The 16,083-nt window shown below is 33.8% G+C and overlaps 1 protein-coding gene across 1 annotated transcript in view; it reads right to left on the bottom strand.

The window, feature by feature from the left end:
* Window positions 1–843: 843 nt before the first annotated feature.
* The window catches only part of cdk18 (cyclin dependent kinase 18), a 79,557-nt gene continuing 64,317 nt past the window's right edge, over window positions 844–16,083 (bottom strand). Inside the window, exons 7-16 of the mRNA XM_067430891.1 lie at window positions 15,470–15,564; window positions 15,247–15,309; window positions 13,759–13,882; window positions 13,441–13,561; window positions 10,227–10,324; window positions 8,438–8,543; window positions 7,741–7,783; window positions 2,048–2,138; window positions 1,846–1,923; window positions 844–1,666 (exon numbers count right to left, since the gene is read on the bottom strand). Of these exons, the coding sequence (XP_067286992.1) occupies window positions 1,632–1,666; window positions 1,846–1,923; window positions 2,048–2,138; window positions 7,741–7,783; window positions 8,438–8,543; window positions 10,227–10,324; window positions 13,441–13,561; window positions 13,759–13,882; window positions 15,247–15,309; window positions 15,470–15,564 (854 nt within the window). The 3' untranslated portion in view covers window positions 844–1,631. The remainder of the gene's footprint in view (window positions 1,667–1,845; window positions 1,924–2,047; window positions 2,139–7,740; window positions 7,784–8,437; window positions 8,544–10,226; window positions 10,325–13,440; window positions 13,562–13,758; window positions 13,883–15,246; window positions 15,310–15,469; window positions 15,565–16,083) is intronic.

Genomic DNA, 16,083 nt, shown 5'->3' with positions numbered 1-16,083 from the left:
GGAGCTAGATCCTTGAGAAAATTGAAGTAGATGGTTTTTCGAAAGGCTAAAATTGGACCCTATCATCTTTTTTGGTCTGCAAAAGGCACCTTTTGATGATTTTGTAAATTAGTAGCTAGTTAAAGATGCTGTAGGTGATTTTCTTTTGGAGTAGCTCAATATGAAACAGGCCGTTCACACCAAGACAGATAACTATAGCGATAACTATAATAGCGTCCACGCCAGCAGACAGTATCGTGAACAAACAAGACAATCTCGATGCCATAGTTTTGTCGTCTGCCGCTTTAAATGCTCAAACTCTTCAAAGCAGTGTGGATTCTGAATTTTATGAAAGTGATTACAATAATTCCTGTGCCAATGTAGAACTCTGATATTCGTATATATTTAAAATGATTTTCAGAACAATATCTTTATCAGAGGGTTCCTACAAGGTGCTTGAAGTACTAGATTTGACTTTTTGAACACCCTTGAACCCCCTTGAAAATAGGCATATTTATGAAGAGATACTTGATTGATTAAGTTATTTAAATACAATATACATGAAATTACTGTAATTTTTTTTAAAGAAAAAACACAAATACAATCTTTTCACGCAAAATTTACACTCAGGGCGTCTGATAAACCCCAATCAGTCATTTTCTTGATATGAATTACATCAATATTATAATATAAAATATTATATTAACAATAATAGACAATATAAATCAATAAGAACAGACAATAAGAGACAATTGTTCTACAGCAATAGGAGTTGAATAATAATAAACTTTATATATATATATATATATATATATATATATATATATATATATATATATATATATATATATATATATAATTATTAAATAGGTTGTAAGTTGTGTTTCGGATACCTTTTATCTTAGTTTAAAAATGAGTTTGATATTGAGATATTGTGTAATAAGTGCGATTTTTCATAGTAGTCCTTGAAATCTATAAAAGTAGTGCTTGAAAAGTCTTTGAATTTATTTTTACAGTATCTGTACGAACTCTGTTAACATTATAGTTATTGTCCTTGGTTTCAATAGGCCTGTATTTTGCTTGCAAAAAAGGTAAAATCCACTTACAGCACCTTTAGCAGTTGAAGTTCAATGGTATCATGACAAATATTCGAAATATTACAGTAAAGAATGAATGTTTGCGAAGAATGTGCAGTGACTAGTCAAACACGTATGGCAAAACAAGTCAAACCCTAAACCGAAATGAAGGACATTTCACTCAATGGGAAAAGTAGGAAATGAAGCTACCATGTTACTCACATACAAACGAAATGACTAAATCTAGCAGTACTTTGAGGTGTTCAGATCTACGTCTCCTCCTGACAGAGCAAAGTCTAGACACGCTTTAAATGCCTTTCCATAGAGCATCGTAGCTCCGAGTGTGGAGATCGGCATGGGTTTTCGGTTTGAATGAGACTGCAATAGAGATTTGATTTAGTCTTGGTTGCACATTTAACCAGCTAATATGATGATTTACTTCTATTCAGTCCAGACTGTAATAAATTGGTGTGTGTGTGTGTATATGAATGGATGCATGCATGTTTTGGATGCTTTTTCCTTCATAATGATTTTGTTCTGCCGATCTCTTCATTCACACCACTTTGATTCTTTTCCTCAGAAAATGCTTTGTCTGCGGTTCTTGCCTCGACCTGGATTTGGAGAAAACGACCCATTGTTAGAAAGATCTGCAGGGGTGCAGGAAGGCAGGTATGATTAAATCTTACAGGATTGCTGATGTGATTAATGTGCCTTATGCATAACTACACATGATCGAGTTGCGCTCTGCAAATATCGAGATGAGGGATGTCAAAGCAATGGAATTGAATACCTGGAGGCTGGAATACTGAACTCCTGTGTCCTGGATCCTTCTGTAGCTGGATCTCCCTCAGTGAAAACACAGATGAGGCTAGAGAGGATGATGATTAAAGCAAATGTATTGTTGTTTGTTGTTTTGCCAAGGTAAAAGACAGATAATAGCGCTTCTGTAAGCAGACTCTGTAGAAATGATGTAAATGTTGGGATGAACTCACTGTCAGGTATGGAGTGGATGTTCTCGCCCAGCGTCAGGAAGTAAGAGTGTGTCAGAGACGCCTCGGCTGAAACCCTACGCCTGGTGTCGTACTGTAAAGGAGCAAAACAAAAAATAGAGGAAAAACAGAGAGTGATGAGTTTTTAATTGGGTGCGTGTATGCTTCTGATCTAGCTTAATATTGGGGTTAAAATGCCCCCCCCCCAAAAAAAAATATGGCTAATTATGATAACTATTATGATAATTATAAGTAAAAAGGTAAATTAAAAAAACTAATATAAATAGATGACATACACATATTTTAAATGTATATATTTATTATAACATTTTCTATTTATAGTGACCATAATTAAACATACAATGCATCCAGAAAGTATTCACAGAGCTTCACCTTTTCTACATTTTCTGACCACGTGAAAACATTATGACATTGTAAAAGAAGTTTATTTGAAATCTGTGCAAATTTATTAAAGATAAAAAAACTAAATAAATGACATATACATGTGCTGGTCATATAATTAGAATATCATCAAAAAGTTGATTCGGTTCACTAATTCCATTCAAAAAGTGAAACTTGTATTTTATGTTCATTTATTACACGGCGCTGTGAAATACTTGATTCTGATTGGTCAATCGTGCATTCCAGCGGTATGTTATGTAAGGGATAATGCACACCCAGCCGGTTGTTATCGCAGAATAAACCCCGACAGAGTGATCAGGACTTGCATCAGTCTGAAGGGGTTTATTCTGCATAACAACCGGCTGGGTGTGCATTATCCCGCTTATTACACGGCTACTAGTCTCAAATAAATTAGACACAAAATATTGTCTTGAGATTAAATATTTTATTAGCTCTTACGCAAAGCTTCCAAGCAGTAACGTTAGTTGTAGTTGTTTTTGAAGTCCATAAAAATGCAGCTGTCCGCCAAATAACGTGCTCCACGCGGCTCCGATGGGTTAATAGAGCCGTCTGATTCGAATCGATGCGTTTGTGTAAGAAAAAGATCTATATTAAAAACGTTATAAAGGAAACCCACCTTGAAGTCTTCCATTGTAACCCATGGCTGTTTAAGCCACAAGATGGTGCCAGCGTTAAGCATAGAAGTAGTACCGGCCAAGATAACTCGTAGTACCCGTATGAGGGTGTTATCTGGAAATAACATACCGCTGGAATGCGCGATTGACCAATCAGAATCAAGTATTTCACAGAGCCGTGTAATAAGGTAATAATTCCAGATAACAACCGCTCATCCGGGTACTACGAGTTATCTTGACCGGTACTACTTCTATGCTTAACGCTGGCGCCATCTTGTGGCTGTTAAATACTTAAACAGCCATGGCTACAATGGAAGACTTAAAGGTGGGTTTCCTTAAAGTTTTAAATATGGATATTTTTCTTGCACAAACGCATCGATTCGAATCAGAAGGCTCTATTAACCCATCGGAGCCGTGTGGAGCACGTTATTTAACGGACAGCTGCATTTTTTATGGACTTCAAAAACAGCTACATTAATTAACGTTAGCCTGGACTTTTTAAATATAACTCCGATTGTATTTGTCTGAAAGAAGAATGTCATATACACCTATAATGACTTGAGGGTGAGTAAATCATAGGTTTGGTTTCATTTTTGGGTGAACTAACGTTAACCCTTTCAGCATTAATTTTCAACATTTAGCAGCAATAGATAAAGGCTTAAAGCAGTTTGAAACTGTTTTCATTCGCGGAAGCTTTGCGTAAGAGTTAATCAAATATTTAATCTCAAGACAATATTTTGTGTCTAATTTATTTGAGAATAGTAGCCGTGTAATAAGCGGGATAATGTACACCCAGCCGGTTGTTATGCAGAATAAACCCCTTCAGAGTGATGCAAGTCCTGATCACTCTGTCGGGGTTTATTCTGCGATAACAACTGTACATTATCCCTTACTCATCACACACAGACTGATATATTTCAAATGTTTTTTCTTTTAATTTTGATGATTATAACTGACAACTAAGGAAAATCCCAAGTTCAGTAGGCCTATCTCAAAAAATTAGAATATTAGGCTAGCCTTAGACCAATACAAAGAAAGGATATATATATATATATATATATATATATATATATATATATATATATAATATGAAGTGCAGTACATGCACAAAAAAATGTAAGAACTTGAATTTTGAATTTGCATAGTGGTTATTTCCCCATGTTGTGCCGTTTTGCGCGCTCTTCACTAATGACTCGATCTGAGCACAACTCCCCTGACTTGTTGATCCCTGCGCTATAAAGTAGTTTTAAATAATGAAGCACCCATCATCCTCCTGTCATCTCACACAAAGTTATAAAATTGTCTCCAGCGAAGTTTGGCGTTGTTTAAAGTGTGCAGAGCGTTCCGAGCGCATTGTGTGAGGCTGACAGCGCGATCAGTCAGCGGGGTTTGATGAGAAACAGGTGCACGGTTCGGACTCATTAAGGCCGCTGTCACCATTAACGAATCGCGCGCTCCGTGGTCTTTCATCATAATGACAGGTCAGCGCGCACTCAAGCTGCGTGTGCCATCAGAACGCACAAAGAAAGAGAGAAACGCATTCACGTTTCTTTACAAATGCAGCATATTCTACTGAAATTCAAACGCACATGATCTAAACCTGCTTGTGAGGACCTCCCGTTAAGCCGTGTGTTGTTCAATTTAAACTAATCATAACTGGTATTACCATCAGGGTATATTGTATTGATCAGAATCAGAAGAGCTTTATTGCCAAGCATGTGTACACACACACACACACACACACACACAGTTTGTAGGTGCAGATTTTATTTAGGACATTTTAGGCACATTTATACACCCTTTTTAAGCAAATATTTACATATTATATGCCTTATTGTGTGCAACGTTTAACCTACAGCCCAAGCGCTTTGAAAGAGTCTTTAGCCTGACGCACCCCTCTTTGTTCAGTCGTTCCCCCAACATAATCTTGAACACTATTCCTCTGAAAGGTCCTTACTCTTGCCTGTACCTGAGTGAAGCGACGAGGTGTCAGCCTGCGTTTGTTTACCTGTGTTTTGATAACACTATAATGCTCCGCGCCTGACACCCCTGCCTGTATCAAACTAATTGGACCTGGAGGAGAGCAGGCAGAGAGGGGATGTTGACACCATAATTAGCTTCTGAGCTCACTCCGTCTCGGCAGCGAAACTCTTTAACAAGGGCCTTTTTTCACCAGGGGATTTGTGAGAGCTGAAGACAGTTGCAGGTCCGTGGCATTAAACATCACCTCACTGGCCTCTGCACATGTGCTGTGCGCTTGTTAGAAAGAAATCGCACACATAAAAGTCCTGCTAGAGGTAAACCTTTTATTTATTTTTTTGTCTGGTACAGATTTTAAAATAATTATAATGGATTGATTTTTAAATGATTAGTACAGATCAATTTTTAATTGATTAGTAGTGAATATTATATATATATATATATATATATATATATATATATATATATATATATATATATATATATATATATATAAAATATGATTTTTTTGCTTAGTTTTGACAGTATATAATACTAAGAATTTTTGCCATATTTTTTTATAATATTTTTATTCTGATTGGAAAACAACTGTGCATATATATAGACTATATATAAATTATAATTTAATACAGATATTAAAATTATTATATGCTAATTAGAATTTTAAATGATTGGTACAGATAAAAAAAAATCAACTAATAGTAATCAATTAAATATGATTGGTACGAATAATTTAAAATCAATCAGTTATAATTTGTTTAAATTATAATTACTTAAAAAAATGTTAAATCTGTCAGACTATCAGATAAATTTTATATATATATATATATATATATATATATATATATATATATATATATATATATATATATATATATGTATATGTATATATATGTATATATGTATGTATATATATATATATGTATATATATATATATATATATATATATGTGTATATATATATATATGTATGTGTATATATATATATATATATATATATATATATATATATATATATATATGTATATATATATATGTATGTGTATATATATATATATATATATATATATGTATGTATATATATATGTGTATATATATATATATATATATATATATATATATATATATATATATATATATATATATATATATATATGTATATATATATATATATATGTGTATATATATATATATATATATATATATATATATATATATATATATATATATATATATATTAAGGCTGGGACTTTAACATGTTAATTAAGATTAATTAATTACGGGACTTTAACGCTTAAATTAATTACGCAAAAAAATATATATATATAAGCTTGTTGATTATTATTATTTATTAATAGTAATAACAATACTATTTTAATTGATTAGTAGTTGATCTTTTAATTTACCTGTTAATACATCTTTAATAATTGAAACACCTGTGCGAACATGGCATACTTTTTTATAATAATAAAAATACAAACTAAAATATTACGTAACACTTTACAATTAGGTTTCATTTCTTTACTAACGAAACTAAGAATGAACAATACTTTACTCTGTTAGTTTTAGTTAATGTTAATTTCAACATTTACTAATACATAATTCAAATCAAAAGTTGTATTAGTTAATTAGAAGCACTGTGAACTAACATGAACAAAAAAAAGTATTTTAATTGCGTAACATTAACAAAGATTAATAAATACTGTAACAAATGTATTGCTCATTGTTAGTTCATGTTAACAAATTATACTTTATTGTAAAGTGTTGCCAAAAATTATAATTTTTTTTCTATTATTAACACTATTATTGTTATTGTTATTTTGTTATCGGAATGGTCACATTTATTGTTCAGGCTTAAAACGTTTGAAGAATTTGTTTTGCGCTTGAGATGACGTAAATGAAGTGTTGAAGTTCACGGGGCTGTAATGCCGTTGTTGTATGCTATTTGGAGACCTAGCAAATGGTGGCATTTATCTGACATGAATATCAATGTCAACTAATTTGCATGCATGGTTGGTCGCATACCTAGCATTATTGTTATCATCTGTTAAGATTCATGATTTTTGGACTGCAGTGTTTTTAACAACGAACTGACACTTTATCAGATGGATCTGTAGTGATTTGTTTACAAATTTCTATCAAAATAAGCAATAATATTCCTGTTTTAATTGTGTGCTGTGATGTCAGCAGTGCTGCTATATTGCTGTAAATGATCTTCCGATGGCCTCTTTCATCCGCAGGGCATTTCTAAACCGTACCACCGCTGGCTAAGTATCTGTGTGGTTTTAGACTATTCTCAGTACATCCCTTCCCCACAAGGGACATCTGACGTAGACTGGCAAATTGCTTATTGCGTAAATCTGTCTCATATTATATTGGCTCCACCTTGACATTCCAAGAAAAGGAAAGACGTGTACACCGTACATCTGCTTTTTCAGTAAAGTTGTACTCAATGCAAGTGCATAAACGATAATCAAGCTAGCTTTTGATATGTTTATTACAGTTACCTGAATAGTATCCTGTCTGGTTTAATTGCACAAACATTTAGCTGTAACTCTATTCAGTTTGGAGTATGTTTGATGCAAGTAAGCAAGAAAGTTTGCTTACTTCCATGTAGCAACTCAGTAGCTCAATTCAAAATAAGTCACAATTTGTGATGTTTCAGATTAATTCACTTACCATCAACAGTGCTGAAAGAAGGTCTATCCCCTCCGTGTCAAGCCTTGAAATGGAAAAAAAGCTTGTATATTACAAAATTCACCATCTACATTGCCTGGCCAAATAAAAAAGAAAGAAAGTCGGTTATATATTTGGCATTAGTTCTATATGGAAATAACATTTTATTTCCATCAATCTTTGTCAAGATCTTGTATTACATTCAGCACTCTGTAAAGTCTTCTCTAGCACATCCCAAAGAATGAATTAAATTCAATAAATTTAAGGTTTGGACTCTTTGGAAAATTATCCTTCATGCTCCTTCCCAACCAATCTTTCAGAGTTCAAGCCTGATAAATCTTGACATTGCCATCCCGAAATATGGCCATGATATGTCTTCCTACATGGTTGACTCCATCAATCAAGTTTGGAAGAACTGCTGTCAAACATATAACATGCTAGAAACATAAACATCATTGCAATAATGATCCAATTGTAGATTCTTAAAGTATTTCCCTATTTAAATCCAAACAGCAACATTTTTTTTTTTTTTTTTGGCTGGGCAGTATAATTCATAGCATGCAAAGTCTCCAAAACATACTGTTTTCCTGTATTGTTGATTTATAGATACAAGCGTGTTTTTGTTTCCACATTGTATTTAAAGGAGCCTAAAGCTAAGTCCTGTTGCATGAAAAGTCAGCCTGCAGTGTTTCTGTGGTACCTGGGCACATGATTAATGAGCGCTTGTGCTCGGTACTGAGGAAACAGGTAGGATTTGAATTCCTCATTAGCTTGGATTCCGGGCCAGGTTTCCTCAGTTGGGGTGCCTGGATACGGAAAAAAGTACTTTTTTAGTAAGTGTCCTACAGTGAGATAATTAGACCTCCATTAAGCTTCAGACGTACACCTATGGACCACCCGCAGTCTGTTCACTGACCGCTGATGCATATCGTATAAAAAAATTGCAGACTGTTTTGTTCATCTGGCAAGCTATGATCTGGTTGGCTGGAATCGAAGTGCACAGGTTGTCATGTTTACAAGATAGCTGGCTGATGGAACGAGTGATTTTGAAGAGCATGTAATCACTGGATCTGTGTAATTTTATTTTTGTGAAAATTACTTATGGATACAAACCAAAATCTGTGCAGGTGGCATCAAGTGTTTTTTGCGTTAATAAAAAACATTGCAAGCTTCTTTTTTTTATGCCGATATCCAAAAGTCTGGCAGACTACATTAGAGTGGTGAAGTATTTCAGACTCGTCTCAAGTACTGTTCAAAAGTTTTGTTTTTTTATTCAGCCAGGATACAGTTATCAAAAGTGACTTTCATTTTCAAATTTGCATATTATAATGATTTCAGAAAATTCAGAAACTTTGCATCATAGGAGTGCATTACATTTTAAATATTTAAATAGAAACAAAAGTTTAAAAAATGATAGTAATATTTTGAAGTATTACTATTTGTGCTATATTTTCCATCAAATAAATACAGCATTGATAAGCATAAGAGACTCCCAAAACACATTAAAACCTTACCAACCAAATTTTAAATGGTCAAAAATGTTTGAATGGTCAACTTTTGAATCACTATGTATCTGCCACCATATCAGTATCAGCCGATATGTTTTTTAATGTTGTCAAATCAGCCCGATGATAAAATTTGGCTGATATATTATAGCCTATAAATAATGCATTATATCCTTCAGCTGAGACACTTCAGATGTGCACTGTTCGCTATGATGGTTTTGAATTGCTTGAAATATTCTTGAAATCACTTCAAAAAGGTGTGTTCAGTGCAAGTCTGTCATATAGGGTACATACAATTAAAATGAGTGATGTTTTTGTAATCAGGCTCTCAAAAAACATTTGAATTCAGATAAATCGGCTTCAAATATAAAGAATTATCTGCTATCAGCAGTGTTGGGGTAACGCATTACAAGTAACGTGAGTTATGTAATCAGATAACTTTTTTTAAGTAACTAGTAAAGTAAATACTTAAATGACTTGTTTTTTTGGTGTTTCCTATTCTTCTGTTATCCAGAATCGCAGCAGCTGAAACGTTTGTTTGAGCTGCGTCCTCTACTGTACATGCGTGAATTTGCATTTTTACCTCAGCCTGAGGCTTATTATTTGAATTTTAGTGTGAAAAGATCTTTTCATTTACTCAAAAATAAAAAAAAATTCTTATAAAAAAACACACTAAAAAACAAGCCCAGCCCAGGTGAGAAAAAGTAACACAAAAGTAAGGCAACACATTACTTTTCTTAAAAAGTAACTAAGTACCTCAGTAAGTTACTTTTTAAGTGAGTAACAGGCAAAATGTATGATACTGTTTATCGGTGTAACCCACAATTTTCATATCAGTGCATCCCTACTATATTTTCAACCAACATGAATTATTTTAATGTGCCATAAATGAGCAATAAATGCCACCTTTTGTTGTTTGAAATGTTTACATGTAGCAGTGGTGTTTAATTTATACATTAAAAGGACTTGAAATGTCTCTCTTACCCATTAGCCGAAATATCAGGTGAAGTTCCTCTTTGACAGTCGACCCAGGAAACATGGGACGCCCTGTTGCCATTTCGTACATGATACAGCCTACGCCCCTAGTCATACAGAGAGAGACATCCATCATTGTACCATGTTATGATCATAAAATCTCTTTTAATTTCAGTGCTGTTATTCTATACATCAAATCTTTTAAATGAACCCCGCAGACAGCATTTGAATATATCAGATCAGGACTGTCACAGATGTCTTATCTGAGAATATTTTCCTATCACAGTTTGACGTCTGCTTGACTGGAGGGTTGTCTCGGGAAAGCTGTGAGGTGGAGATACGGGAAAGACACATGTGGCTGCTGTCACGCTCGGATTGATTAGCCCACTGGACTAATCCTGAGGATTAAACAACACGGTATTTTTATCGAACAGGACGGCTTAGCTTTAAAAAAGCATTTATGTCCGAGTCCATGTCAGCTATCCAAGGTTGCCCGAGGAGCGCGTGTCAGAGTGCGTATGTGACGTTAAAAGGTTGTGTCAGGAAAGACAGAATTCAATTTTCTAACTTAATGTTTCTTCTGGAGGACTGAGCAACAGTCAAGAGCTCTTTGGCATGATCAAAAGAAGGTTTGATGTATTATTTCATAAAGTCCATAAATGGGATTTTTTCCCCCCACCAAAACAAAAGGTTATATGAACCCATTCATTTAGTTCTTTGGGCATGAGATGATAAATAAATGAAATAGACTGAAATTGATTTTGTTTGAGTGCTGAAAGAGCAAAAAAGTTCCTTTGATGGCAATTTTAGTCCAGCTATCGTCTCTAAAACACTTCATAATAAAAGTAGTGCTGTCAAATCAATTCATTTGGATTAATAGCGTAACATAAAAGTTGGTGTGTGTTTTTATGTGTATACACGTGCACTCGCGCTCTCTCACACACATGCGCATGTGTTATATTTACAAACTTCTATGTTAGATGAGATTTGACAACACGATTGTCTCATGTTAACCACATTTAATACATTTTTAATCCTACATATGAGAGTTATGTATTTTAATTGTGTGTAAAATGTCTATCCATTTGGATTACACGTGATACGTATTTTGACAGTCATAGATATATCAAACTACTAAGAATGAGATTTAGATAGTAGAACTATTAAGTTCAATGTGTTTAAAATAAACACCACAATTTATATATATTTATTAGGGCTGTCAATCGATTAAAATATTAAATTGTGATTCTCACATTTTTATCAGTTGTAAATGTATCTTAAATTAATAGTTTTTAATACTCTAATCAACATGAGTATGGACAAATATGCATGCTTTATGCAAATATTTATTACTGTTGAAACCATATTCAACAAAGCACAAAGACTAGACATGTATCAAAGGTTAATAATAGTTTTTAAAGAACTTGTTCATGTCTCTTAAGCCTAAGCTTAAAAATTCTGAATAAGCAGTGATTTCTCTCATTTAAAAATATAAATAAAGGGGGTTTTTACACTGGCAGTTTAGTTCAGAACAGGGCACTGTTCGAATGAAAAATTGGTAATGTCAAAGCCGTCATGCGGACCTGAGAGCGCACCAGAACCACACCATACTGGAGGAGATTGTAGCGAGTAGGAATATATTGTGATCTATTGAAATGCAGTATTCTATGTGTGTGTGTGCAACGAACTGTGCCGCAATTCATGTTAACTGTGTGAGAAACACGGACTCGGGAGCGCTCTTATTCAGAAAAGTAACCTGCGTATTCGTTTTAGCCGATTGTAATGTATTTAGTTTAGTAAAACACATGTAATGTAAGTGGTGATGATTTACTGACATGAGCGAAAGTGAGCTTGCAGTGCATTGCGCTCGGACTGCAGAGAATGTGCTCAGTGTAAAAACACACTTTTCTTTCGACCTGGAGTCTAATAAATGTTAAGCAGAAAATATGGTAGCTTATGTATAGGCTGCACTTGTTTCAGAGTAGTAATGTTAACCCTTTTCTTGCCCTATTAATGTTTTCTGCTGCACCCTTTACGTCTACGGCACGGATCAAACAAAAAACGCGCGCTGCGTTAATCGCGCATTATTAAAATGAGTGGTGTTAAAATGCATTTATGTTAATGTGTTAATTTTGACAGCTCTAATATTTATCAATATATCCCATTTATTATTTGTAAACCAATCTCATACTTTTTAACTATTTGAATCTGGCTTGTTGCGCGAATATTTTTTTTAACCAATTAAATGTAATTGTTTTCACAATGAACAGATTGCTACTTCTAAGGAATTTGAAGAAAACACATTATGAAAAATCATCAACAGAGATGCATTGCAAATACTTAATGTAGAAGCCTAAATGCAATAAATACATTATTTTATTTACATAGTTAAATAGTAATTTACCTTATTCATTTATGTGGAGAAAATTGAAAGGGATATTTGCATTAGGTTGATGCAGTTAATATATTCACAGTAATGCAAGGAGTTAATTGTGTAATTATCTAAAATGTGTGTGTATAATTTACAGTGCATTTATAATACATTAGTGATATTTGAGGAATATAGGACCATTTTGGCGTTTTTACCTTTAAACGCATTTACCTTTAAGACTCTCGCGAGAATGGTGAGAGGAAAGGAAAAAAGTTTTGCGGTGATCGGAGTCAGGCATGGAGAGAGTGGAGCCTCACAGTTTTTTGACCTTTTCTCTCTCGTTAATTAATCGTTTTATTTTTTGTAATATTCTTGTGATTATGGTTTTGTTGCTAATCGAGTAAAAAGATACATTTTCACACAAGTGGTTCTGTGGATTTATTTCTGTGGATTCGGACGAAGAGAGTGGACAAAGCGTCAAGCTAGGGCTTCATTCAGTGGAAACCTACAAGCTTTACATTTTTGAATGTACATAGTTAAAATAATTTAACTAATTTCTCAATTAAGTTGGTAAAACTTGTCTATGCAAATGGTTAGCTTGCTACAGTGTGTTTGTGCTTTCTGGGATTTTGCTAATACTGAGTCAAAAGAGTCCATTTTCCAGTATATGATATTCTGGTCTGGTCTGGTCTCTAGATATGGGGTTTTATATTATAGCCTAACATTTTTCTAGTCTGTAAGCACTGTGTATGAATAATATCAATAGTGTTAGCAGCAGATTGTGGCCGATGTCATATATGCACGGCTATGTTGAATGTATTCTAGCAGCGGTTTATTCGAGAAACATCTTACCACATGTCTATCGGTGTGGAATACTCCGTGGAGCCCAGTAGAACATCAGGGGGTCGATACCACAAGGTCACAACCTCGTTCGAATAGGTTTTTGTTGGGACTGATTTTGCTCTGGCCAAACCTAACAAGCAAGATAAGACGGATAGTTAAAGCGATGAACAGACGTTGCTGGGAAACCCACAATTCCAGCCATGAGCCAATAAAAGTCACATAGCAGACCACTGCTGGGGAATGTGCTAAAAACATCTAGATATTCTTTGTACAACACACCAAAGTAATCACACCTGTGAATATTAAGGCCTTGTAAGAAAGTCTCACCAAAATCTGCCAGTTTGAGTTCTCCCTTGTCATTAATGAGCAGATTCTGAGGCTTCAGGTCCCGGTGGAGAATCTTCCTCTTATGACAGTATGATAAACCACGAAGAAGCTGGAACATAAATATCTACAAAGACAGAGAGGTGGATGTTAGCACTTCTAAAACTTGAACTACCAACAAAGACTGCATTTTATTGCACCCAAAATGTAGGCTGCCTTCTAAGATACCTTATTTTGGCATTCCTCACTCAGCAGCATCACGAGTATCCACTGCAAATAGTGCAATTGCAGAATGCATTGCAACATTTTCAGCAGTCGATGGTAAATGTAACTATACTTTTTAATTCAATACTGACAAATATAGATGATGTTTGTGTAAATACTGTTTTCGATTTTATTTTGTTTTCACTTTAGATTAGGATACTATTCTCACTATTAACTATGACTTTTGCCTCAAATTCCTCATTAGTGCTTATTAGTTAGTAAGGTAGTTGTTTAAGCATTGGGTGATTAAGGGATGTAGATTATAGTCATGCAGAATAAGGGATTAATATGTGCTTTATCAGTACCAATAAACAGCCAATATCCTAGAAATATGCATGCTAAGCAAGAACTAGTTAATAATGAGAATTTGTCCCAAAACTAGTGTTACTATTTTATTTTATTTTATTTTATTATTTTATTTTATTTTATTTTATTTTATTTATTTTAATTTATTTTATTTATTTTATTTATTTATTATTATTTTTATTTTATTTTTTATTATTAAAACATGCTTTTTTATGTCTAACACTGAATTTTATTCAGGCACATCGTGATAAAGTGACATGCAAAAAGCTATTAGTTACAGAATTAGGAAAGTTTATTATTGCTGTAAGTGTAGTTTTTAATAATTTATTATTTTTTCAGTTTAAATTCTCCATTTTCATAAAACATATGGCCTATTTCCAAATCATTAGATGCGGTTAATCAGTGTTTGAAATGTCACCTAGAGATCTACACTTCATTTATATTTAATTTCCTTTAATAAATTGACTTATTAGTCATTTAAACAAACTAATTAGTCAATTATGGGTTTCCAATGCTCTAATTTCCATTAAAGCCTTCCCTATAAAAAAGAAAAATCGCAAACGAGATTAATATCTGTTGCGGTTGCTTCTCTGGTTCTGTTTGTAGCCCCGCCCAGTGAAATTTCATTGGTCCAAAATCCTGCTCGTTATAACTATATAATTAAACATATCTTCTGATTGGTTGTGAGCATGTTGTCAAGCAGTGTTTTGCTCATAATCAATTGACAAATTGCTTGTTGTTGTTATCTTAAAAACTTGTTAACATGTCAGACTCTGTCAGAATCGATTGTGAGGCACGTCTCTCTCGTGTTATTTTGCATTAGGATGCTGTCTTAGAAGGTAGCTGTCTATGTGAACTGGGTTTGGAACAGCTCTGTTGACTTTTAATTGGTAAGCTTGTTGATGGTGAGAGAGCTGTTACCTTCACATTGTACATGCTCATTAGGTTTCCACAGTTGTCGAGGTACTGCTTCAAGTCACTGTCCTGCAAAGACAGTTGGTTATATGATGTCAACAACGACCCTAAGGAAAATACTTAAAAACCGCCTCACCCAGTACCACAAAGCATGAGGTGAGAGTTCAACTAAAGCCTGCTATTGTTGTGAAAACATTCAAAAGAAATGCTGTGTTACGTGGCGGCGTACCAGATACTCAAAGACAAGGGTGAGACATCTGTCTGTGTGGATGATGTCATGGAGTGTTACGATGTTGGCGTGTTTCAGATTCTTCAGCAGGGACACTGTTACAACAAAACAAGAATATGACAATGAGCCACATCAACAATAACCTCCAGCAGGGTTGTGCAACATTCAGAATTAAATTGAAATGCTAATCCAGTTCCTGAATTTAAATCGAGCCAAACAGGATGCAGAATTTTCATTCAAATAAGAAAAGCTATAGAGATAAGTGCTGTAGTGTTGCTTGGTAATAATTCATACTGAAGAATAAAATGTTGTTATTCATTAACATTCAAAATATTTGCTATTCACAGAAACATAGAAATAACAATGTGAAAAAATCTTGATCTATATATATTATATATGTATATGAATATATAAATATATAAATTCTAAAATGTATTTATGATTTTATTTAATATGTATGTATGTGTATTTATGCATATATCTATACAGTTTACATGTATGTTTGTGTGTGTTTATATATAAACACACACGGCCATCCACGTGATGTAAAAGAAAACGTGGTTCATCAGACCAGGCCGCCTTCTTTCCATTGCTCCGTGGTCCAGTTCTGATGC

Source organism: Pseudorasbora parva, chromosome 22 (assembly GCF_024679245.1).
Source record: "Pseudorasbora parva isolate DD20220531a chromosome 22, ASM2467924v1, whole genome shotgun sequence".
Lineage (NCBI taxonomy): Eukaryota > Metazoa > Chordata > Actinopteri > Cypriniformes > Gobionidae > Pseudorasbora > Pseudorasbora parva.
This window is presented reverse-complemented; position numbering and strand designations above follow the sequence as displayed.